The sequence below is a fragment of the Orcinus orca genome, chromosome 7 (assembly GCF_937001465.1).
Source record: "Orcinus orca chromosome 7, mOrcOrc1.1, whole genome shotgun sequence".
NCBI classification, from domain to species: domain Eukaryota; kingdom Metazoa; phylum Chordata; class Mammalia; order Artiodactyla; family Delphinidae; genus Orcinus; species Orcinus orca.
The window spans coordinates 85,683,462-85,710,254 of record NC_064565.1 but is presented as its reverse complement, the minus strand read 5'-3'; the positions used below and the strand labels follow the sequence as shown (position 1 = coordinate 85,710,254).

The 26,793-nt window shown below is 42.6% G+C and overlaps 1 protein-coding gene across 9 annotated transcripts in view; it reads right to left on the bottom strand.

Moving 5' to 3' along the window:
• The window catches only part of SPATS2L (spermatogenesis associated serine rich 2 like), a 169,361-nt gene that overhangs the window by 12,080 nt on the left and 130,488 nt on the right, over positions 1–26,793 (bottom strand). For 7 of the 9 annotated variants that reach the window (XM_033430425.2, XM_049712313.1, XM_004262877.3 and 4 more), the window contains 3 exons: positions 25,466–25,672; positions 23,975–24,110; positions 4,221–4,279 (listed from right to left, as the gene is read on the bottom strand). In XM_033430425.2, the coding sequence (XP_033286316.1) occupies positions 4,221–4,279; positions 23,975–24,110; positions 25,466–25,672 (402 nt within the window). The remainder of the gene's footprint in view (positions 1–4,220; positions 4,280–23,974; positions 24,111–25,465; positions 25,673–26,793) is intronic. The other 2 variants (XM_004262878.4, XM_004262879.3) reach the window with 1 other exon arrangement.

The following is a 26,793-nucleotide window of genomic DNA, read 5'->3' as shown; positions in this document are numbered from 1 at the left end:
AAATAAGAATGCTGAGGGCTCAGCTTTGATGAGCAGCTAGTAAAGGGGTCAACAGACCCTGAGTGACTACATGGATAAACAGATCTGACTTTTCTTAACAGATCATTTGCGGGACTGGTGACAATTAGGGGTAATTGTTCTTTTTGATTAAGTAGAATTTGAGCATTCATACCAAACAAAAGATTTTGTAGAAATAGATATAAATGGGCCCTAAAATAGAAATGCAGGTGCAAGATCACCAATAAATTCTGAGTTTACACTCATGCAAATGTGCATGGGAATGAACACTTTGCATCAGCAAGTGTTGGGATGAGTTTTACATATAGTCTCATTAACATTTCAAAGACTTTCATTATGAAAAAGTCCTAAAACTTGAGATCAAAAGCCAATATTCTCTGGGGGGAAGCCAACATTTTCACCTCAAAAACATCAATCACAGAAACAGAAAGCAAAACCGAAACAGATCAGTTCCTAAAATTCATTGATCCTATAATTTCAAATAGAATAGTAAGTATGTTTTGAAAGCACCATCCTTTTGGAAATTTGTAGAGGGAGACAGTCCCATATGGCTTTAGATTTTCGCTGCATTCAACACTCGATTAGTATTATTTATGTAGTATCTGGTATGCTGAAATCCATTCGCTCAGTAGGATTTATAATTTCCTTCAAGTTTCTGGAACACATTAGAAGCTTGCTCTTATTACTTGAACCATGGAAAATTTTACGGCTTCTCGAATAATATGTCTTAGCAGAGGGTATACTTGAAATCCTGGGGGATGGGGGGCCAGAATCTGGGGCCCAAGTAGCTCTTCAAGCACAAAGGTTCTTTGAAATCCTTTTAATTCCTTAAAAATTCTTGTGAATTTTGCATTTTACTTCATAATAGATCTATGTTCCTGTTAATATAAAGTAATGTTTTCTTCCCATCTCTAGTAAATTTGACACTCTGAGAACACACCTGTCTAGGCCTCCAATTCCCTGGGCAGGCAAAGTTTGAGATCATAGCACGACAGCACCCTTACTTTCTTCATCTGTAAAACGTAATAATCATATACCCCTCACAGGGTTATTGTGGAACTGAATGAAATAACCTATGTGAATTGTTTAGAATAATACCCTAAAAAACCCTAACTACAAATACTATTATTCTTTTTAATTAAAAAAAATAAATTTATATATTTTATTTATTTTATTTTTGGCTGAACTGGGTCTTCGTTGCTGCACGCGGGCCTTCTCTAGTTGCGACGAGCGGGAGCTACTCTTCCTTGCAGTGCGCAGGCTTCTCATCGTGGTGGCTTCTCTCGTTGAGGAGCACGGGCTCTAGGTGCGTGGGCTTCAGTAGTTGTGGCACATGGGCTCAGTAGTTGTGGCACATGGGCTCAGTAGTTGTGGTGCATGGGCTATAGAGCGCCGGCTCAGTAGTTGTGGCACACAGGCTCAGTAGTTGTGGCTCCCAGGCTCTAGAGCGCAGGCTCAGTAGTTATGGCACACAGACTTAGTTGCTCCGTGGCATGTGGGATCTTCCCAGACCAGGGCTCAAACCCATGTCCCCCTGCATTGGCAGGTGGATTCTTAACCACTGCACCACCAGGGCAGCCCACAAATACTATTATTAAAGTGAGATATATTTATCTAGAATATACCTCCCTCTTGTTGCAATTACGTTCACTAATATTGGATCCCACAGCCTGTAGATACTGAATTAATTACAATAATTCTTTTAAGAAATACAATGAAGTACCCACAGTCTTCTCAGCTTTGTGTTAGGTGCCATGAGGGATATAGGAGCTTATGTTATAATTGGGGAAATATGGTTTATATCATGTGCAGGAAATGGAAAACGTGGAAAATACTCTTGAGACCATAGATAAGGATGCTCAAAATGGTGGCTGCAAAGACAGTTCAGCACTTTGTGGGGAGAAATTCAATGGTTCTATCGATTCAATGGTTCTATCAAGACTTATGGTTGACATAGGTGTGTCACCTGAGAGAGGCTGCATAACCCCCCTGACCTCTGTTTTCTGAGGGGTTGGACTAACCTCTCTACTAAGATGAGCTTTTCTCTTTTTATACACACCGTGTCAGGCACTGTGCTAATAACTATTTGATACAGACACTCTTCTTATGCCCTATTTTCTGATTAGGAGCCTGACTTTAGAAATTCACAAAATAGTTCAATGTCACACAGCCAGTAAATAGGTGGAACCTGGATTTGATTTCATTTCTGTTCACCTCCAAGGTAAGCAAATTGGTTTCCCCAGGGCGCTGGGCAGTTCTAAACCAGGACCGATTCCTGAAGTTAGGGGAACCCTGTCCATCAAGCTAGCCGTTTCAGCTAGCCTGAAAACTCCATGAGTGCAGGTCCCAGATTCATCTGTTTGCTCGTTTGTCCCTCTCTCTGCCAGTGCTTAGCACACAAGGAAGCATACAGTCAATGTTTACTGATTGAATGAGTTTTAAAAATGGGGATGCTCTCCAGAGATGCCCAAATTCCACAGGTCTTGGGACTGAATACTACTGTCCCAAGAAGGAAGAATGAGCACTTGGAATCTGAGGCCCTCTGTTAAACTCTGAGAAAGTGATGTGCTGGTAACTTTCTATTTGGTGCTAGAGAAACATTTGTGTTTGTGTTGGCTGTTACATTTTTATCATTAGGATATGAAACTGAAAAGGGAAAATAAGCTGTACCTGAGAAACAGGGAAGATCCCAAGTCATGGGGTAATCTACTGCTACTGAAGAAATCAACAAATGTCAATAAAATAAAATAATTTCACAGTCAAAGGAATTGTGTAACTATCTATATATTCCACAGCTTAACCCTGGATCACATTTAGTTTTATTTAATAAAACCTGCTGTATTTTAGATTCTAAAATGTTTAAAATTATTTGGAAAAATTGTCTAACAAAAATAATGATAGCTATTTTCCATAAAATAACTACTGAATTTATGGCCAAGGGCCAGGCAAGAAAAATATTAAAAGAATGAAGGATCTGGTCTGATCCTTCACTGTTAAAAGGAAAGCACTGAAGTCAAAAGTAAAGGAATTTAGCTGAAACCTGGCTGGGGGTGCAGACTGCCATTTATCCAATTTATGAGATAATATTTGGGTAAGGATGAAGAATTTAAAATGCCTAGGAGATACGGATTGTAAAACTAAATCCCAGCCGAAAAATATGGTCTTAGGGGAAAAAAAAGAAAAAAAAAAGGTCTCAGGGCTCCCATTAACATAGCAGATGAATTTAAAAATAAAAGAGGGGTCAGCATGTACACTTGCGTTGAATCTGACTGAGCAATCTTGTCTCAGTTGAAATTTCCAACCCATGAACCTCAGCCTATTTGAGATGGCAAATCCACCCTAATGGCTGTTGGGTTGACTTTACAGCAGTGGAAAGGTTTAGAAATAGGTATAAAAATAGTAAGATAAATCAAACCCAGAGTACTAATATTTTGTGTTAAATTCAGAAAAAGTTTTGCAATGATCAAGATTGTCTGCGTGTGTTCATTATTTAAATATAGAGTATTCTGTATATTACACAATCTCGCTTGTGATTTCAAACACGTAACTGATTTTCTTCTGAGGTGTTAAGTTGGCAGGTGTTAGCGAATTTGGCTGAGTTTGTAAACAGAATTGGAGTGTTTTAAGAGAACTTCATTTAGTACATCTCTAAGTTTGAATTATTAATCTTATAAGAGTTGCTTAAGAGCTTGGAATACTTTGCTGGTTAGGTTTGTGAGTTCGCCTTGTCAGGTATCCGAAGTGTTTGAAAAAAATAAGATATATTAAATTTACAAATGTAATTCAAAATCTTAAGGGGAATTGAAGTAACTTTCAAATAGAACACATTTTTTAGGGGAACTTAATTTGGTAAACTTGAGTTAGTTGAAAGAACAAGTGAAAAGGATTGTATAAGTAGTATAGCAAGATTTGTAGGGTGCGAAGGCATAAAAAATTATGTTTTAAGATTTAATACTACATTCAGTGTCATTTTAAACCCAATTAACTATAAGTAGTCCTCTGTAGGCACAAAAGTCTCCCTGGACTTTAAATAAACTCAACTGGCACCTATTCTTTGCTGCATGCCTATTCTGCCCTCCGCTCAGTGGGTGCTACTACTCCATCCTTTTGGACCCCACTCAGAATCTGTATCATTGGCAATCTGACCTATGGACTACTTCTGATTGGGAGGCTCCTAATCAAACAACCATGTGTCTACTTACTGGCTTCTTCTTTAACTTTATCCATTTCTGCCATTAATGAAACTTCTTTGTCAATGATGCTGGGGGAAAAAAACAAAAACAAAAGCAAAGAATGCTTAATCAAAGATAAACTTTTAATAAGCACTGGAAGTAAAAGGAAAATTATTTTCATTAAACAAAATACAAGATTACCATAAATATTTCTATGTTACATTGCCAGCAGCAGACTCTGCCTTTCCAAAAATGAGGCAACATGGAAGGGATGCTCCCAGTGTTACATAGTGACATCTGCTGATTAAATCATTGTCAGCAAATCTAAAAAAAAAAGCTTTTCAGACTTTCAGAATTGCACTGCTTTGAATTTCAATTTGGGAGTATTTTTGCCCTATGAATTTCTGAAGTTCCAAAACAATATAATAAGTATTTAAAAGGTGGCACTCAGGTTATCAAGGCCTGTAATTCTCAAACGTCTCTGCTTCACTCTCCCAGATTTGGGCTGGGAGGGAGAGAGGTGGGCCCAATGCTGATGCAGAGGGTCCTAGGACCCACTTTGAGAAATATGGTTCTGGGTCAATCCATCCACATGCTCTATAATGAGTCTATGCCTTTTCATTCCCCCAGATAAGCCTTTCAAGGTTAAATTAACTTTTTTCCATTATATTTAATATATTTTTGGTTAGTCCTTTGAAAAGGTATTACCTGCAAAAGTAATAATTTTCTGTCCAAAAGTTCATTTCTCTCCCATCCTGACTCTTCGCTCCCCTTGCAGTATCAACACATCATCACAAATCCCTTATGTATCCTTTCATAGATTTTTGTGTGTAAATAAGCACAGATGCCAGATTTTAAAAATTTTCACTTCAACCCTAATATTTCAATATAGGTATCTCAAAGATAAGGACTTTTGGGGAATATAACCATAGTATTACTATAATACCTAAAAACATGAACAATAATTTAATGTTATCAGATATCTACTCAATATTCAAAATTTCCTAATTGCCCCATACATTTTTTTTAAACAGTTTGTTTGAACCAGGATCTAAATAAGGTCTGTTCGTGACAATTTGTTGACTGTCTCTTAAATCTGTTTGAATCTATACATTCCCTCCCATCTCTCTTTCTTCTTTTTCCTCCCTTTGTTAAAGAAACCAGGTCCTGTAGAGTTGTCCAAGGTCTGAATTTTGCTGACTCCACGGCCATGGTATTATGTAACCCATTCCTTTATATTTTCTATAAATTCGTTATGAGATACAGAAATTTGATTAAATTCAGATTTGTTTTTTATTTCAGGAGAAATTATGTTATGTACTTCCATCAGCAGACACTTGACAGGACACACTTATAAATACTGCTCCTGAAAAAAAATTAAACCTGAAGGTACTCAACTTTATACATCTCAAAATAAATGTACAGGAAATACAAAGAACATCTCTATTTTTTATGATATTAGCAGCTATTGGTGATCACTGCCTAGATCAAGAGGATTTGAGAAATGAGGATATTCAAATTCTCTCACTCCTTGGTTTATTTACTGAAAACTTCCATAAAGAGAAATTTTCCTTGATCAACTATTTGGTTATCATGAAGTACAGTTTGCATAGGCAGGGTAAATGCTTGGTTCTCTCTTTTTATTTATCAGTTTTCAAAACGACAGTTGGTTCCTCCAAAAGTAACCAATGAGATTTTTTTTTGCTTGTTTGTATAGTTTAATTGTGAACTCATATTTAATGTGCTTCAATACACTGCAATTATTATCCTTAAAACATCCTTATTTATTACTACTCAGATTGTTCCAACAGATGTACATTTTTTTCTCCATCAGATGTATTCTTAAAATTTAAAGTGTGTTGAAAATCTATTTCCCCTTAAGAGGAAATATTTTGTAGTATTTGTCAAGGTACGAAGCGGCTCCTGGGATGTATCTCCTAGGAGTTTGGGTCTCCTCATCCAAATGATGTAACCTAAACACGTGGACAGTAAGGACTGTGTGTTGAAGAGCTTGGCTCTTTCCAACCAGGAAATCCTAATGGAAAGAGCTGACGTGAACAAGGAACGGCAAACTCTCCAGAACTGGGCTCGAAGCCTAATCCATCAGGCATTGACGTCAGCTCTCCCCATGACGCATGTGGGTTTAGGTCACTGGCTATAACCACTTTGGTGTAACTAGCGTATCAAGAGAATTGTACCTTATTTATTGACATTAAACACATACGATGTCAGTGTGTTTTAAACACAGGAAATGCACGATACAGAAAGGTGTACAGCGAGAAGGAAGTCTTTATCCAAACTCTGTCCCAGTTTACTCAGTCCCCCTCCCTGGAGGTCTCCACTGTCACCAGCTTCTTGTGTTTCTTTCCAGAGATCATCTATTCATAAACCAGCATATATTCGTTAATTGTACGAAATGCTGAGTTAAGTCAATAGGCTTGTGCTCCTGTGATTATGAGGTATACTTAGCTTTCCTGTCAAGTTCACAAATGTAGCCACAAGCGATTGGAGAGGGCAGTTCTATGTTAGTTTAGAAAAACAAGGCTAATGGATAAGCTGGTAGGGAGATAAGGTGAGAACCTAGAGATTTGGAGTCAGGAACCCAAATTATAACAACACGGCTAAGCTATTCTACCTGAGAAAATGTTTTGAATGTTTATTCCCTATAGAAAAGGAGGTGAAAAGAGAGAGAGTCAGCGAGAACGCTGGGAGCTGTGTAGGGTGAAGAGGCTGGGAGAAATCACCAGTAGTGGGGTAAGCAAAGGAGCTTGCAGAAGCGGGAGGACCACATACGCTACTGTGCGATCTCCACTGTAAGGCGTGTGATGTGAGCGTTGCTTGGGATGTCCAGACCTTCACCACGCTTGGTGTGAATGGTCTGAATATGTGTGGGTGTGCACACACACGCGCGCGCGCGCGCACACACACACACACACACACACACACACAGGAAGTGGCTGGGTTTCACGTCTGGGTCAGTGCAGGGCTGAGAAATGGGAAGAGCAACAGCCTGAAGGTAGAGTGAGCATTAAGAATGTTGGGCATTAAGTGAGCATTAAGAATGTGAGCATTAAGAATGTTGGGCCTCACCCGCATCCCTGAACCAGCACAAATCTTAGCGAGGTCTTTTGACTTCTGGCGGACATGAAACGGGAGTCCAAGGGGCTGGGACTCCACTGACTTATGGGCTACGGGTAAGGTGAGACTTGCTCCATTCTCTTAATCAATGGAGTGAAGCCGGCTTGCACACGTGTGGGGTGACGGTACAGAATATGTCACAAAGAGCACTAGAAGACTCCAGTCTCTGGAGAGACTGACAAAACATTCATCCACTGGACAAATATTGGTTGAGTGCCTGCCACGTGCCAGGCGAGGGTGGAGCTGGGAATACAGCTGTGGATTAAAAAAAAAAAAAAAAAAAAGATTCCTGCCATCCTTGTGGAGCCTCCATTCTTTTGGGTGAGCTGAGAGGAAGAGGGTGAAAGGACCTGCCGAACTTGCTGGGGAAATGGCGCAAAACAGGTGGAGAGGGAAGAAAATGATGATGGTAGGATGAAGAAGTTAGGATTTCCCCACCCTCCATCAACCAGAAGGCTGTAATTAGTCTCCAGGATTTGAGAGCATGCAAGGTGCACAACCAAAGCAAATACATGCACGTGATACAAGATGGGGTACTTTAGACTTCAGGGGGCAGAAGGGGGTAGACCACAGTGAGAGTGCCAAGACAGCCTCATGTAGTCCCCATGCCCTCCGTCCCCAAACAGGGCCACGGACCCTGCAGCCTCTGTGTGTGTTGGATGAGAAGGATGGTGTAGGAAGGGGCCTTTGCTCATTTCTTTACCAGCTATAAGATTATAGTGCATTTTTGTTGATTAAACTTTTCGATATAATTATGTGCCCAGAGAGTTTACAAGATGGACATTTGGGGTGCAATCCGTACCCCCAGGTCTAACACATTCAACATTGTGGATGTTCACACAATGGTTAGTTTAGGCCTCCTGGGCTAGCAACAGGAGGGATGAAGGCTCTACACAATCAACTGTTAATCTGCTTAATGCCCACTGGAGGATGTGAAAAGCCTCTGGAGTTGGCATCAAACCATGCTTCCATTCCTCTGGGTATTTCGGCAAAAGACTGTCCTCAAGCATCTTAGTAATTCAAGCACTGCTATGTATGACTGCTTTCAAAACTCACGTATAAAAGCAATCCAAGGGATCTCTGCTGAGTCAGGACCCTGCTCAGGACCCATGAACTGGATGCAAACCAGCATCAAGGTGCTAGCTCGAGGCAGTGCCCCAGGACCTCCCATGAGAGTCTCAATAAGGTGCACCTCAGAGTTTCACTGGATTTTTTTTTTTCCTTTCAAGGCAGCAGGCTTGTGGGAGGGAATACTAAGGGAAGAGGATGTGGAAGATGAAGAGGATGAAGTAGCGGAGGCCAGCCGGTCCTCTGGCAGGCTGTCAGACAGTGAGGACCCAGCATCACAGCAAGCCGAGAGCCAGACCAAAGGAAGGTCCAAGAGGAAAGGCCGCGCCTAACACCTTTTTGGGCCACACCGCGGGGCTTGCGAGATCTTAGTTCCCTGACCAAGGATCGAACCTGTGTCCTCAGCAGCGAGAGCGCAGAGTCCTAACTACTGGACCGCCAGGGAATTCCCTGTGTCTCACACCTTCTAAATGCCCGCAGTGCTGGGGCCACACCCAGCTTCCTGAGTAACTTCATCAGTGCCATTTACAAGTCCCACTGAATCTTCTTAGAGACCCCAGGACAGAGATACGCACTGAAGTGCTGCCTGATACAGAACAACTCTGCAGGCTGGATAAAAGAGGAGGGTGCTGGGCAGAACCCAGTAGGGAGTTAGCAGATATGGAGGGCAGGAGGGAGGAATGGCACAGAGGGAGGAGACGACTCACAGAAAAATCACCGGCAGTGTCACTGTCCCCATTCCTACTGGAGAAGCAGAAAGGTCACATGCAGGCTTTCGAGATACCACTGTGTAGACAGCCTCAAAATGAGAGCTGCTCGTAACGAACACCTGAGTGCTTACTGTGCGAGGCCATCAGGGAGAGCACCGGTACCTCACTGGAATGATCTCACTGAAGTTTCCCAACACCCCAGGAGGTATGAGCTCTAATTCTCCCTCACCACAGGGCCTTGGCACGTGCTCTTCCCACTGCTAGAGGACAGCTCTCCTCCCCAGCCCTGCCTTTCTTCATCTCCTTCACTTTGAGGCTTCCTTCAGGTCTCTGCTTAATCATCCCTTCTTCAGAGAAGCTCAGACGGAGTTTTAGAAAACTTCTGTTCAACGTTATGCTCTTCGACTACGGTGGGCTGCTCGGCAAAAACGGCTTGACAGTGATGAACGGAAGGGAAGATAGCATATTTATTTTTCTATGGCATAACAATAATGAAACCCCTTAATTGGTAAACTGTAGTGCTTGCATATAAATCATCTTTATGCAAAAATTTATATAACTTTTGTCACTGACAGAATCTAATCATTTGAGACATAAGCTTATGAATAAAAGTACAACGATATTCACTAAACCACACAGGGTTTGGCTCAGAATCAAGACACGTAGTTAATGATTCTGTTTGTAAATTGGGATGGTAATAAATTACTGAAGTTTGTACTTTCCCCCACGAATCATCTGCAATTCAGGTTTGGGGCATTTTTGCTTTTCAACGGTGATCCTCCGTACTTGATAGAAACACAGAACTCTTTAATCGGCTTTTTGCTGACCACTGAAAAGTTCTCCAAATGGCTGGATAAAGTCCTCAGGAGGGCACCAGACTGAAGACACATCAGACGTGTTCTACATAAACTGAGCTCACATAAAACCCAGGCTGACCTCACATGTTTCAGATGTGCCCTTTATCCTTCCAAAAACACATCTTCTCATTTTATCTAAACTGCCTGCATAGTAAAATTTTATTCTCTTGCCATAAAAAAGCTTTTATTATTAAAGCAATAAGGTGTCAGGAGAGGCAGATGACCATGGCAGAGCCTTTATGGTTTATGATATTGTTAATCACAGAGATAAAGTGTCATTTTATAAAAATGTTTCCACTGTCTTGATGCCTTTCTACAGAGGCCTAATCATAACAATAGTAAAAAGAACCAGAAAGGCACTTGAGCAGGAATAGATTGATCATTTTCTGCTCTGTGAAAGACTCTCCTTTAAATGTGGAGACAAGACACTGAGAGACAAAACGGCTTCATGTGGCAGCTCGAAGGAGCCACGTCAAGTCTGGTGCGCTTCATAAATAAAGATGCCGTGATGGGCAGCGGCCACAGGACTGTCAGTGGGTGAGAAGCTGGAGAGCTGACGCTTCTGGCGGATACTGAGGAATGAAAGTAGGATTTCAGTAGGAGTTGAACGAGATCAACCTGCCACGGCAGCCAGAGTCAGACGTTAGAGAGTTAAAACTGGGCTGCATTTCATCTTCCTGGGCTGGCCTCAGGGAGGCCATCGTGAGAGAAACGGCCTGCGACTATCTGATCCCAGACAATTTTGCTTCAGGACCTTCTGGTGGACGAAGGGCTTCGGTGCGGAGCTCCCTTAACTCCTCGCTTGACAAGCAGAACAAAGCAGATGGAGAGCCTCAGGAAGCAGACAGAGCCCCGCGCTGGCCGGCAGGGTGATCGTGGCGCAGAGCCTCCAGACCGCCGGCCCGTTAGAGAGGAAGACAATGTGGAGGTTGCCGGGGAGGAAGGATCCTACCGAACGCTAAGGGGATGTTTCAGCCCTCCTGGCCCGTAACAAACAGTTTATAAAGCATGCGACTGAGTGATAAGCCGTAAAGCCAGACTTCCTGTTTCAAGAATTTCTGTTTCTTTCACTAAAGAGAGAGGGTAATGTACAAACATTTCCCCCCACTGCGGGCTCTGCTCCTTACCTGCTGCACCAGGAGTAAGAACTGTGCCCATGGGAGGAATGCCAACTGAGCACCTGGCAGCCTAGTAGCACCCAGGGGCCGCTCTGTGGATCCTGAGCTGGGAGCTGGCACTGATGGAAGAGGCCACCCATACTGCCCAGGAGTTTAGGCCTCTACGTCCCTTGCCCTGGCTGAGAGGACTGTGCCCACCAGGCGGAGGGCAGAAAAACTCCCTTTATATACTTGGGGTGTACTCTGCTGTTACCATGGGTACCATTTCTAGTCCAATGGGGTTTCGGCCCACCCATTTCTCAACTATTGTTGCTGTCAACAAAGGTGTCCCTGGCATGACAGGCACAAAGACATCAAGACTGTGTATGGTTCTCTATTCTTAGGGTCAGAAGGACAGGCAGCCCTAACACGACAGGTGCCTACAAATGGTGCCCCTGCTCTTGCATGGCTGTCAATTCCCCGTTCCTCCTTTCTCTGTTCTGCTCCCTGAGGACTAGCAGAATATGCCACCCCAAATATGGCTCATTGTGAGCTGTGGGCATGTGAAAAACAGCAACTGCAGGGACAGGCTTTCTCCAAACTCCCCTTTTCTGCTTAAAGACAGATCGTCCAAAAGGAACTCAGTTGTCATAAATTCCCTCCCCGGGAGTTTCACCAGCCAGGGAGGATGTTGACTTTCATCACAGAAGGGGAGACTAGAGAATGGACACCACACTCAGCAGACTTTGTCACAAGCTACCATACCTCCACCTGTTCTTCTAAGGACCCATTCATCTTTCCTAAAAGTCATTCACTCTCCCCTCTGAGGCCTACACCCCTCTCCCCTTTTCCCTATGAAGATGGTATTTAATGCTGAATTCCAGGCCACCTTGGGGAGTTCTTCATATTTCCCTGGGTCTCTCCCATGTGTACATGAGGCGTACATGTTAATAAACTTCTGTTTGCTTCTCTCTGGTTAACCTGTCTTTTATTACAGGGTCTCAGCCAAGAACCCGGAAGGGCAGAGGGAAAATATTCTTCCTCCCCTGCACGTCCCCACTCCTACACCTGTCTGCTGGTTGCTGCTCTTACCACTCACCAGTTTTCACGACTCCCCTTCCTTCACTTCCCACGTGATCAAGTCCTCCCAAGTCTACCCCAGAAATATCTCTCCTACCCAACTCCACTTGCCAATTTACCTCAGGCTCATTATCAAGTAGCTGGCTATGCTCATTTATTTATGTTTTTTATTGGGATTCCTGGGTCCGTTACCTTCTACTCTGTACACTTTTGCATTTCGGTTTCACAACAACCTGCATTCTTCTTATAATTGGAATTCTTTTTCTGAATGCAGCAGTGATTGACAAATTGATCTAAAGATTTCTTGAATTCCATAGCATTATGTGATAAACATATAAAACCCAATATACATGTCTACTACAGCCTGTCAGCTGGGGTTGGGACACAACTTTTTGAAGCTGCCTAGTAATCATGACTCTCAGGGTCAAAGAGTGTCTCTAAGCATGAATCACTGTTAACATATACAGCAGAGCTACACCCCTCTGCCAGTGAATGTGGCAAGTGCACTCAATTGGCCAATCAGGTTGAGCCCATTTTCTTTCTATTTCTTTAATCAGAGGTAATATAACTTGTTAATGTTAATATCTCTTAGTCTGCATATTTTATATTGGAATTCAACAATGATTTAAATTACAGTTAATGAATATGTCATCACACTGTCCGAGGTGTGTTTCTGGAATGAGACACGAACAAATGTAGCATAAGGACTAACTCCCAACACTTGTAAAATCCTGGAGTTCCTCACAGATGACACAGTTAATTGAAAAAACAAACAAACACAGACAGGGATTCCTTTTTCTTCTTGGAATTTAAAAAATGACATCAGAGTTACAAAATCCTGCAAATTCTACAAATCCCACAACATCACATGTTCACCTGAAAAATCTGTATTCCTTGTATACCTCTAATTTCTTATCTTTGCTGATTACTTTTCAGTTTTGTTTCTCTCCATGGAGATCACTCTTCAGGGAAAGTAACTTACCTGTATTTCAGTTTCTATAGCTATAAAAGTGATATGACTTACCACCATCTCCTTTTTAAAAAAATAAAAAACAACCAAACTACATATACGGAAAAGAAAGCAAACTTCCATCTGTGGGTGTTGACTGTCCTATAGCACAAGGGTCCCAAAGAAGGAAGTAACATTCTTCTCCATTTACTTCATTTTACATGCTCATTAAAAAAAAACTGGGAAATGTAGAAAGCAGGATAAAATAAAACAAATTTCAAAATAAAACAAGGCAAAATCTCTCTTTGTTTCACACCCAACATAGAGCCAACCACTCTGAACACTGTCGCCTTTCCCTCCAATTCTGGGTGACGTGGGGCATCTATGCAGAAGCCAACATGGTGACTGAACCTGAAGAACTCAGGAACAGAAACTGGAGGAGACTGATGTGGCACAAAAAGTCATAGAAATGCCGGCCCACTTCCAACCCAAGGCAGCCAGGCTTAGCCTCCACTGCTCTGGCCTCCTGGGGTCTCCTGAATTCCTTAGCTCTCCCGTGAAGAGGGGAGGGGAGAGAAAGTGGACTTCCTGGTTTGGGCCGAAAGGCTCTCGTCAGCCAGCATCGCCAGGCTCACTTGCTACCCCTCCTCTTTAGGACCTGACCCAGCCAGTGACTTCCCAAATGGAGGCAACAAAGAAAATAGTAAACTGTATGTACTTACTTTGTTTTTCTTTTGGCTGTGCCATGTGGCATGGGGGATCTTAGTTCCCTGACCAGGGATCGAACCTGTGCCCCCTGCATTGGGAGTGCGGAGTCTTAATCACTGGACCACCAGGGAAGTCCCATGTACTTACTTTTTATTCTAAAAAGTAGACTTTCCTAATCTTTAGTATACAGATTAACCACAGCACACATATATGATTTATAAATAAATTTTCTGGTTTGAGAGGGATGTGCTCAAAATTTATTGATTGATGGAGTGAGACCCAGGGAACGCACTCCTCCTAGAGCACGCTGTGGTCTCTCTTATTTCTGGTTCCTTGTGTTGTTTCTTCTGCATGGAATCCTTTCTCCTGTCTCAGGCTGACAAATTCCTAGTCTCCCTTCAAAGACCAGCTCAAATGTCACCTCTGCGGTGGACCCTTCCCTAACCAGCCAGCCAGTGTTGATTTTCCCTCCTCCACTCCCAGCTCCATTGCAGTATTTGCCATCGTGCATTACACACTTGTTTCTGTCTTCACCTACTAGCCCCTGGGCTCTATTGGGTGGATGAGTGGAGAGAGGGGAAAGGAAGGTAGAGAGAAGGCGTGGCAAGACGGGAAAGGGGAAAGAGGGCTGATGTGGTGACAACTGTGGCCATTCAGAATCAGAGGTCCCTTTGCCTTACTTCTCTCTTCACCAGGCAGTAAACAGTAAAAAGCTGTGAAGAAATATCCATATCTTACAGCTGGCATCTACTGCATAACTAAATAAACAGAAAGGTGGAACAGATTAACTTCCTCCAGTGTCTTGGTAGAGAGGGAAAGACATTTACTAAATGCTTATCTGGAAGAGAAGAGAACCAGCCTAGACTGAACTTCTATCATGGGCCAGGCAAGAGATTTTCTAGAATAATCTGAGAAGTGCATGTCTTGTCCATGAATCTTCACAAAAGCCCTAGAAAGTGACAGCAGTACACCTGTTTTGTAGCTGAGTAGAAGTTAAGAAGCTCAACCATATTCAGAGCTGGAATATGTGGAGATGAGATTTAAACCCTATTCTGTCTAAATCTACACCCCACACCTCCTAATTATGTTGTTAATAAACCTTGGAAAATGTCACTTTTGTTCAAATATGGCCTACTAAGAATCAAAGGTCATAGTCACTGGAAGGATTATGTAACATACATATATGGAATTGGCTATTCTATTATATTGGCTTCGGGTGCAGTTTTTTGTATGATTTGTTGCTGTCCTAGCTGACAAATTGTCCAAAATTTCTTCTTGGTCTCACTCTAAGAGACTACCGAATCTCACTCTGTCCTAGTCTAATAGATAGAGATAAGCTCCAAGATCCATTCTGAAACTGTGATCTAGGATATTCCACTTTTCAAATTATAATGTGTTTATATTTCTACTAATATATAGGAACAAATTTGTCTTATTTTCTCAGTGAAAATGGATTATACTGTAAATTCAAAACACACACACAAATGATACATACTTTCCTTCTGGGATTGTGTAGCTAGAACAATTTGGTTAATTCTTTTTATATTTCTGTTCTATGATGAAAACTAACAATTCCTATTCAGGAGCATGTCACAAAGCTGGTTTGACGGGTCGCCTTCATTTGCTGAAAAGATTCAGAAATCTTTTCCGATTTCAAGCTGAAATCAGAATCAACTTCTTATCCTCCAGCTCTTCTTGTGGGTTTATTACTCTGCAAGAAGGCTACAGTGAAGGAAAGCTGTCTCCCAACGCTAAGTGTACCACTGACATGACGTATAGAGGTAATCACACATGGAGCTCAGAAAAGCTATTAATACAAGGCACTATTTATGCTAGTTTCCTGGGGACTACACCAAACTGAAAAGGCCAGTTCTGTACTTTCTGTATTTATCAGCCTGCTCTTCCTTCATGTTGACTGATTCACTAGGTCCTTGCAGTGGCCCTGGGGAAACATCTAATACAGAGAAAAACTTCGGGGAGGAAAGAGAATAGGAAAAGAGAAGCTTTCACCTCCAAAGAGCGAGCTACCCCTATTTAGAATGACACACAGTCACAAACAAGGCAAGATTTGAAAGGCCCTGTACCATGGGGACTTGCCATAGACCCAAAGTCACAGGGACCTTGAGTTCCTCCCTGGCATAAGGTATTTACCCTTTTCATGATTTCAGAATGGCTCCTGGAGCTGATTTCTGTTCATTGGACTGGTGCAGAGTAAGGAAAAAGAGCCATTTGGGGCAGTTTGTCGGCTAGGACAGGGACAAAAATCCATACATATGGCTCTCTTGAGGCATAAATATATTTACTGGCCTCTTCTATTATTGTCTCTTGATATCCTTTGCAGGTGTATGTTCATCTCAGTAATGTGTGTTTTTTAATATGCTGGCATAATCTCCAATATTGGGTGTTGGGAGAAGGAATGGGTTTGTTTAATTTCTACTATACAGTACAAGTCACTAGCAGGTGGGCACTTAGAAAAACCATCTGTTGAGAAGAAAAGAGATTAGTCAGAAAGTTTTGTTTGCAATAGGTTTTGATCAATGGGAAGTATGTATTCCTTTCCAGAGCAGAAGGACGTAGAGACCTTGTATTAAATTTCTTTTAAAAACCATAAAAAAGTGTAATGTTAAACTCTTGATTCTGCTTGTGTCTCGTGTATAGGCTAAGGCGCTGGCAGAATCTCGCAATCCTTTAACACGTTGTTGTTACTGTAATAGGGAACCGACGTTCTGGTGAAGTTATCACATGACAATACTAAGTGGCTGCAAAGGTTCCTAACGTCAGCTCTCCTACTGGTGGTAACATCCCTTGCTGAATGGCACAGAGAAAAGCATCACTTTATTACCGGCCAACACACTGCTCCAGACACTCGATGCTCGTGGGCATGCTCAGAATGCTTACTGTTTCAGCCATGTTGTTTTACAAAGGAGGCTCAACTCATCACTCATGCTTACACCCACACCCTACACGTGACTGAGCTCAAAAACCCCGTTTGCTTGTTTTCACAGCATCTATTCTGTGACACAGATCTGATTCTAGGACCTGTTTCACCTAATGCGTATTTTCCCGGTACTTACCTATCAGAGTAGACAGACTGTCATAATTTCAATATTCTCCTAATTATGAGAGGGTAATTCAATGGTCAACAAGTATTTGCCCAACCACTACTGCACCATAAGATTGCAAAAAGACTTTCTGTTGGGAATTCCCTGGCGGTCCAGTGGTTAGGACTCCACACTTCCACTGCAGGGGGCCGGGTTCTATCTCTGGTCGGGGAACTAAGATCCTGCAAGTGGCACAGTACAGCCGAAACAAAAACAAACAAAAACCTTCTGTTGTCATTCAATTTAAATAGCACAAGGGCAGGTGCACCTGAAGATGTCACTGGTATCAGAGTAGGTGGATATATACCATGTATAGCCAGGAACACCAAGTAATATTGCTGCTTGACTAAAGCCCGAGGAAAATAATAACCCCCCAAAGAGACACTTAATGGAACAATTCCCTACTGTATTTATCTTCACATGCCTCAGATCTTCATCCTAATCCCAGTCTCCACTGTGATATTTGGTTTTTTTGCAAAGCGAGAAAAAAGACTCAGGCAGAGACAGAATGGTGAATGGAAGTGATGGCCTATCACCAGCCAGAGCCTTCAGTTCTTAATTTTTCCATTTTCTCCTAAGGACTGACTTGAATTCCATAATGAAAAATAGACAAAGAAGCAAAGACCTCAATTTTCTACACTCCAGTGTAATTGTTTTTGCTTGTCTTAAGGAAACAAAAATGTAATTTGACCTTTAAAATGTGTAGCTAGAAGGTTTATGGTTCAGGAAGTATGGGAAAAATATCTCGCGACTGCACTGATGTGAAAAGAGAAGACACTATGGCTGTGTTCTGGGGTACGTACCTGATCTGGGCAGGTAAAGGAAATCTCCCCCCTCGGGTCTGCAGCGGTGGGTAGGAGGGCGGCTGGGGGAGGGGCAGAGAGGCACTCAGGTGTGTTGCAAAGGGAGGACTCTCCATCCTTCGCTCACGAGCTACAGCAGACCATGCAGAAGGGCTGTGCAGTCTTCCTCTCCCTTTCCTCTCACCCAGGCTTTCTCAGCCTTACCGATACCTTGGACCAGATCATTCTTTGTTGGGGTGGGTGGTGGAGCGGGGGATGCTGCCCCATGCACACAAGGGTAAGGAGCGCCATCCTGGCCTCTGCCTACTATATGCCAGTAGTACTACCTCTCCACAGCTGTGATAGCCCAAAATATGTCCAGACGTGCCAACTGTCTCCTGGGGGGCAAATTCATCTGGTTGCAAACACTGCTCTAGACCCAGACATATCACCTCCTCTGCAGGATTCTCAGTCCATGGTTTTCAACCGCAGATGCACAAGAGAATCACCTGGGGTTCTTTAAAAAAAAAAAAAAAAAAAAACCCTCTTTCTGGGTTCACTTATGCCCAGTGAAATCAGCATCTCTCCGGGTGGTACCGAGGCAAAGGATGACCACAGAGCTCTGAGAGTGTGTAATTACAGTGCAGACACATACACTTTGGTATGGAGAGAAGTACATATTAATTTACAGACATCATCTTTCAGTCAATGTTCAGTTACTCATAAAGAGAACAAACAAAAAACCCAAAGAGCACAGAAAAACCAGTCTTTTAGCATTGTATGGAAAGCCAGGTATTTAAAAAAAAAAGCAGCTGAAAGTTTAGGGAATTTTGGGGGGAGGGAGGAAACAACCAACAAAGAAAGAATCCTGCTATGTGATAAATCTGCAAAAGTGAAGAAAAATGCTCTTATTTGGACTCAAACTGAAGTAGTTCGAAGGCTGCATGCTCCTAGAATTTGATATTATTTGGGTACCCGAGGAGCAGTAAAGTGGGAATATGGGACAGACTGTTGCTTGCCTTGCTCTGAAATGCAAGAACCCCACTGGCAATTTCTTCTCTGGGAGGCCTTCTCGAGTTGATATTCCAGAAAAAGACACAATATTTAAAATGTCACAGCAATGATATCTGGTGGTCTGTGTGTGATTCTGCTTGGATAACAACAGGGCTTTAGTAGCAGATAAAGAGCCCTCCTCTGGAGTGGGATTTGAGGGATGCAGAAGAAGATATACTTATCTCAAAATTGCTATTTCTTCAGCCTGCATTTCTCACTTTTAGAGTAATTCTTTTGGCTGGTGGAGAGTCTCAACAGACTGTCAACTTTGGTTAACATGCAAATCTGTCACTTTGGGACGGATGACACATGGTCATCAAAAGGATGAGGTTACCAGTTACACGAAAATGAGTTTCAGTCGTTAAAAGAAAGGAAAGGAAAAGGATACAGGGAGTCCGCTACAAGGTCCTATGGAGTAGTGAGTGGGGTCATGGTGAGGAGCCCCTAGTTGTAGGGGGCAGTAGGAGGCTCACCTGCCTTTGCTGGAAGGGAGGAAACTCCAAGATGGAGGGTGAGTCGGCAGAGAAAGGGGAGGTGGGGGAGGGCTTCGGGTCGGGGAGCTGGGAGACTCCTGACCCACTTCCAATTTCCTGGCACTGCTTCAAGAGAAAATAAACACCGACCGGGTCCGGGAAGACTTCTGGCCCCTTTTTTACAGAAGGCATGCTTTGACCGATGTCCCTTTCCTTTTTGAAAGCAAAGCAGCCTAAAAATATTATCCCCTCCAGCCCCCATTACCCCAGCACACACCGTAACCCTCTGGCTTGTTACCATCTTCTGTTTTCTTTAGGAGTGCTTTTAATTAGATGTTAAATTGACAATAGCACCTAACAATTTTTACAGCTCTATTCTGGAATCCTTTCTCCGCCAGCATATGGAAAAACTATCAAGTATTACTCTCCTTCCTCAATGTTTTTTGAATTTAATGTTTTATTGCTCATTTAAAGCCGTCAACATCAACTTGGCCATGCACACACACAGATTTGTGGTGAGAAGCTAGACTAGTTTGCACACAAAGCAATTAAACCTGGCAGCTATGATTCGAAAGGATGAATATTTTCCAGTTGTGGTAGGGGCCAATCATATAGGAAAGAAACCAGCTGTTTCATGTTAGTTCCTGATGTTGACTTTTCACATAGACGCTCATGTTGCAAAATTTATTTTCTGTGAAGACATACTGTGAGGGCATTGTGTCATCTTTGTTCCCCTCTTAAATCCCCAGTTCTTTCTGGAAAAATGAGAAGGAGTCATGTAATGGTCATTTGGCCCTGTGTAACTGTGTCTTGGTTAAGTGCCAACTCTGATATTATAATTTAGCTACTTAATGGTTTTCTTCAGTAACATATTGAGCAAAATATTCTTCACAGCCAGATTGGGAAGGACAAGAATTTCCTTCATTTCACTCATATCCGCTCACTCAGTACTGAGCATATGCAAACAAGGGCTTTCTCCCAACCTCACACAATCATCATTCCCGTGAATTCCAGTGGGATCTGGGGGGAATTTAGTCACGCAGGATTCACCTCCTGAAGTTGGTGCTTTGGTAGCAAAGTGAATGTGGAGAATTTTTTTACCAAGGGTGTCTATATTTCTAAACTACACGCACCGCCTATTGAGTGCTTAGGTGAGAGAATGGGGTGGCCCCGAGGAAAGGGGGCAGAACCTGCAGGGGGATGTATGCCACCTCCCTGTCGCCTGTGCACCAGATGAGTCAACATCTGCCTCAGAACCAGCACTCTTTCTGGAAATCTCCAGAGGACTCCACATCCTCCAAATCTGGATATACTTTACGATGTTACCCCGAGGTTTCCATTCTATTAAATGAATAGGGCTGTATTCAAAATTCTCTCTAGTGCCTAGAGTTTGTGATTTCACCACCACTAGGAAAGCTTCATTTTTTAAGCATTTAAGCTGCCTCCTTCGATTCCGTGACCCCTATTTCTCAAGAGCAGCACAATCCCTAAAATCCATCCTTTGCTCCTCAGAAAATCAGAGAGGGGCTTAATTCAAGCACATCACACTGTTGCCTGGACTGCAGGCTTAATTGGAACAGAGGCAAAGTTTTTCCCTCTGGCATAAATGCATGTAAATGGTTGATAAAAAATAGTTTTATTTTTAAGTTAGCATTTATGTAATTATTTTGGGATCATTTTAATGAAGGGTTAGGTCAGAAAACAAGTGGTGGTGTTTTCTCATTTTGCAGCAATAGAAAATAGTTGATCTAAATTTTTTCTTCTTCAGTTTGGAGGAAAAGTTCCATTCTGTCAGGTAGGTGACTTTTAAACAGCCGTATTGCTTGGCAGGGCTCAGTCAGAAGTGATCCTTCCCATCAGTTTAAAACACAAAACGAATTACAAGCAGAGACAAGATACACAACGTCCCTGGGTGCTGACCTTCCTGGCCTCACACTTCCAGCTCTTGAGGAGTAAAGCACTCAAAGAATCTGTTCTAAATGTCAAGATGTCTCGTGAGCCATGTGATGTTCATTTTACTAAGGAAATAAAATACAATAAAAAATAAAAGTCTTCAGAGCAGCTGGAGGAGAGAGGTAATTTGAGGTCATTGCTACACTTTGTCAATTAGTGCGTGAGTCACTCAGTTGGAAGGTATCATACAGAGGCCTCAGAGGAAGAGTTTATTCTAAAACGCCACACAAAAGGACAAGACAGAGTGGTCTTCTGCGAGCAGCTCACTAATGCCTCCAGACAGAGGCTGGCAAACTACGACCCCCACGAGCCAGAGACGGCCCACGGCCTCTCCGCGTGGCCTCTGGCTGCTTCCACGCCACCACAGCAGGCCTGAGTAGGTGCACTCAGCCCTCACCACCCGTAAAGCTCAAGATTTTCACTAGCTGGCCCTTTAAGGTGAAGTGGGCTGACTCTGGCTCTCGAGAACAGGCCTGGACGTCGAGTGTGCTTTTATAGATTAGGGTAGCTTAAGGATAAATTGTAAAAGTCATATAACTGTAAAATTTGAAAACCGATGATGATGATGATGATAATAAAACCTTTTATCTGTATAGCATCTTTACCTTCTCCGAGTACTTTCAAACGTATTCTCGGAGTTTGCTTTGAACAATTAGTGAGGTTATAATCTGATCAAACAGAGAAGTGTTCCACGAAGGTTGAGATGGTGTGACGGGGTGGAGGGTAAATGATTCCTCACTGAATAACTGAAGGACAGGCTTTCTTTCAAGTCCCTGGTGTCTATGCACTCTTGGAATCTCACATTATATGTAGCAGATGGTTTAAAGTTCAAGAATTTTAGATTAGGTTAGCGCTCGGCGTAATCCTTAGTTTTATGCAACTCTACAATTAGCAAAAAAGCACATCAGTGTCAAGGAAAGGACTTAGAATGGGAAGAATATGTGGAAGATGTGATCAAATTCTAGAATCACAGGACGCCAATATAGGGAACATGTTATGTGAGCCTGGGCATTGTGGAACATGTTATGTGAGCCTGGGCATTGTGGAACATGTTATGTGAGCCTGGGCATTGTGGAACATGTTATGTGAGCCTGGGCATTGTGGAACATGTTATGTGAGCCTGGGCATTGTGGAACATGTTATGTGAGCCTGGGCATTGTGGACACATGTTATGTGAGCCTGGGCATTGTGGAACATGTTATGTGAGCCTGGGCATTGTGGAACATGTTATGTGAGCCTGGGCATTGTGGACACATGTTATGTGAGCCTGGGCATTGTGGACACATGTTATGTGAGCCTGGGCATTGTGGAACATGTTATGTGAGCCTGGGCATTGTGGAACATGTTATGTGAGCCTGGGCATTGTGGAACATGTTATGTGAGCCTGGGCATTGTGGACACATGTTATGTGAGCCTGGGCATTGTGGAACATGTTATGTGAGCCTGGGCATTGTGGACACATGTTATGTGAGCCTGGGCATTGTGGAACATGTTATGTGAGCCTGGGCATTGTGGAACATGTTATGTGAGCCTGGGCATTGTGGAACATGTTATGTGAGCCTGGGCATTGTGGAACATGTTATGTGAGCCTGGGCATTGTGGACACATGTGTTTTCTTTGTTCTGTATTTTCTTCTTTAACACCATGTTTCCTCCCGGGAACCATGGCTCTTCAAGTCTCAGTTCATGGAGTTCAGGTGGGGCTCCCCCCACCACTAACTCTGTGGTAGGCACATGACTCCGGCCTGGCTAGTGGGAAAACTCTGTCCCTCTAGCCACAGGGACCGGTTTATTGACAGATACATGACCCAACCCAGCCAATGGGAATTAGGCCTTTTGGACTTTTTGTTGGAACTACTGGAAACGAAGGCCTCTCTCAGATCACAGGGGCTAAAGATTATGTAAGCTTGGAGCTGCCAGCGTGTCATCTTGGCTGCTACATGGAGACAGTACCTAAGAATGAAGCCAAGAATAAGCAGAACCAGGAGATTGTGGGAGACACTGAAAGAGGAAAGGAGGCAGAGACAGAAAAATTGAATCCTGATAACATATTGGGCTTAGAACCAAATTTGCCTAAAGGAATCTCCTGGAATTTTCATGTACATCAGTCAATAAGTCCTCTTTTCTCATTAACTAGTGTGATTTCAGTTTCTGTCACTTGAAAGTGAAAGCGTCCTGATGGATACACTGGTAACATTTTTCTGCTGATAATAACTTAACCTTTTTACTAAGAGGTATTTCATTCTAGTTGTGGACATGAGCAAAAGCACAGGGCTGAAAGAAATGTCTTCCATCAAAATCTGTTGCAGAGCAGGACAGGGCAGGACCCAAACCACACTGGTGTACCGTTTCTTAATTCCAGTCTTAAAGATACCCAAGAATGGGGTTCTATCACTAAGCTTACGTAAGACGTTTCTCAGTTTTGTTAAAGGAGTTTTTCTTATTTTATGATGATATCAGGCTGGAAAGTATTTTCTTGTGAGTAGCATTCATGATGTTAACCTTCCAAAGATTTGTCAAAAATATCATTTTTGATGTTTTGTTCTTTGTTGAGGTTGTGTTCTACATCATTCACATACTTTTGGGCCAGCTTCAAACTCCAATGAATTATGTCTATCAGGTTTCTCTTTATTCCAACATTTTCTCTTCTTTTTTATTCCCAAGATATAGGCATCTGTCTGCAGGGCTTAAGAAAATCTGCTGAAGTGTTGTTCTGTGATGTTTATGGATTAAATAAACATTTTCCATCTGATGTCTTTACCTGTAGGAATAGCTGAAGTGCCATACATTTATAGTTTCTAAGTCAAATTACTCACCAGTTGTGTAACTCAGCAAAGGCAGCTTTGATCTTCTTCACTGAACTATCCACTTCCTCCTTGATCATGACGCGATATCTAGTTAGAGACACGGTGCAGCGTTGCAAATCCTTCACCGATTTCTCAATATTTGGGCCTAAAATTAATGTCGAGAGAAAGCATGTTAAAGTGAGCACTTTCTTTTTTTATTTTGGAGCTAAACAACAACAACAAAAGCAACTAACTCACCCCCTTCCAATAAAAAGAGAGAGATTTGTCTTTTGTTTTTCAATGGAAAAAAAAAGTTCCTTTAAGAGGATGTTTACAACCCAGACTGGGTGGTTGTGTGGCCCCTGGGACAGCTGGGATCTCACCAGTGGGCTCTCTGGATGGGCCATTTGGGGCACGTGTGTCTCCTCTGCCCTTTGGAAAGAGGCTCTGATCATTATGTTCTATTGCAAACTGTAGTTTCTTAGAATCTGATACATCTAAAGACCATTTGTGCTGCTGGCTCTCTCGATAGACACCACTCTGCATAGTTTAAAGCCAGCAGGGCTTTTGGAAGAGGAAAATGACAGAGAGGTTGGGAGAGGTACAAATGGGCTAGAGAGAGGACAGAGCATCGCTGCCAGGTACGCTGGCTCTGGCCCCATCAGTCCTGAGCCAGGCCTGTAATTATAGCAGCAGCACTTAAAGCAGCTCTGTGGGTGCCAATCTTGCCTGATTTCCTGAAACTGTCACTAGGGTTTACAGACAGTGCAGAGCAAACAGGCAAATTGTACTTATCCCAACAAGGGCATGTTTCTTAGAAGAAAGAAATCTCTCTCAAGAAAAGTGAGAAGGTATAATCAAACCCAAGCCAAGGAAATCAGATGCAACTGAGGCTGAATGAGAAGAGTATTATTTAATCTTCTGGCAATCAGAAAGGAAGTGATTTAGCCCCTTTCATTTTTAATACCAGTTATGTGTAAAGTATATCAAAGCTCAAAAAGTGATAAAAATATAATGTGTCAAATATAAAACTCTCTTTCAGTGTATATCGTCTGCAAGTCCTAACACAGAACTGAATTTACGTGAGGAAGGTCATATCAGAAGAAGACACAGCAGCCTCTAAACTCATCTTCATTCAGTGCAAGTTCAGCACTTACAAGCTCACATATTGGGGAAACATTCAGCCTTCACATCGCTAAAAGAGCTCCTGCATCAACATTTGCTTTATAGGATGTAAGGGGAGAAAGTGTTTGTGGTGCAAATTTATCCATGCCTACAAAGAGAAGAACGGCCACAGAGGGGCAGAAAAAGGCGATATAATTCCACTTAAACATTCCAGACCTTTAATTAACAATGAAGGAATCACATCTGGCTTTCAACCTATGTGGCTCACAGAAAGAAATGCAATTTCATGTGTATCTCTCTTCACTAAGCAGCATCTTTTGGAAAGTTCTGTCATTCGGGTACTCCTCTGTGTGTACAAAATATGTTGAATCATTTGTGCAAAAGAAATCACTTTACCTCTTTTCTTTGCCAACTCATCTGGCTTTATTTCAAGATGAGCTGCAGGGGCATTGGACTTAACAGGAGAAGTTTTTGCCTTAGGCTTGCTTGGGTTACAAGGCTGCTCAGCTGACCAGTGTAGGCCATCTGACCCCTCTGGTGTTCCATGTATAGGTTTGGGGTTCCCATCTAAGGATAGTTTCTGTTGCAGTGGTCTGTTGCCTTCTGTAAGAAAACACCAAATAATGACTGTGAAGTGATAAACTAAAAACACTGATGATAAAGTGACGGGGGATGCCGCGATTTTTGTTTTTGTTTACATGTTGGCAATAGTGCCTTTCACTGCAAACAGTCAAGAAACTGTTTTAATAGATGCCCCGGGAGATGAAAGGGTATACTGGAAAGAACCTTGTACTTGGAGTTACAAGACCTGGGTGGGTGTTTTGGCTCCAGTAATTACTTGCAGAGTGACCCCAGGCGAGCCACTTATCTCTGAGCCTTAGTTTCCTCACCCATAACCACCCAGGAAGGCCATTAGGAGCCTTACATGAGGTGAACAGTTTGTTTTCCCCCATTCAGTAAAGGCTTAGGCGTCTTTAAGTATGATTTCGTATTGAGGCTATAAAGACATAGCCCTCCCACCTCCAAGTGCTCCATCAATGTCTTGTGGTATTTTATTCAGAATTAATGAAGGCAGAAGAGTGACTGGAGATAGGGCAAGAATGTAGTGACAACAGGTTCTATGATCATTTCATCTAATTTATAGAAGGATTAAATCAGGAAACATCATCACAGTAACTCAACTATATTTAAAATCTAGGGAGTCAGATTCTCTCTGGAGCTTTAACAGATGTGGCAGTAAATTAAGCAGTGCATTGCTTTCAGCGTCTTTTAAAGGTAGGTCCCTATTTAGTTATTGCTGGAGTGAATTAAATGGCACCTTAGTGGCCTGAAAAGGAAATGTATCACCATTAACATCTTACTCACAACCAGAGAGTGCTTTGGGTGTGAGAAAAGGGGAAGCCGGCATGCTTTTGCAGGTCAGGTTCTTAGAGAAAGCTGGGTGTAGTGGAAAGAGAGCAGGTTTGGCACATTCTGATCTTCCCGATGTCTGGATGACCCTGTAGGAATGACTGCACTTCTCTGGCCAACTGCAGCTTATACCCAAACAGAGCACAACATCATCTCTGTGACACCCAGCCCCCTTTCAAATAGTCACCCTGCCTCACTTCTCTCTACTCCGTGGTGCCTTGTAAAAACTTAGTGCATTATACTCTAACACAAGGTTTCCATGTCTGTCCCTTCCTTGCAGAGGCTATGATGCACTTGAAGGCCCGTGCTAAAAT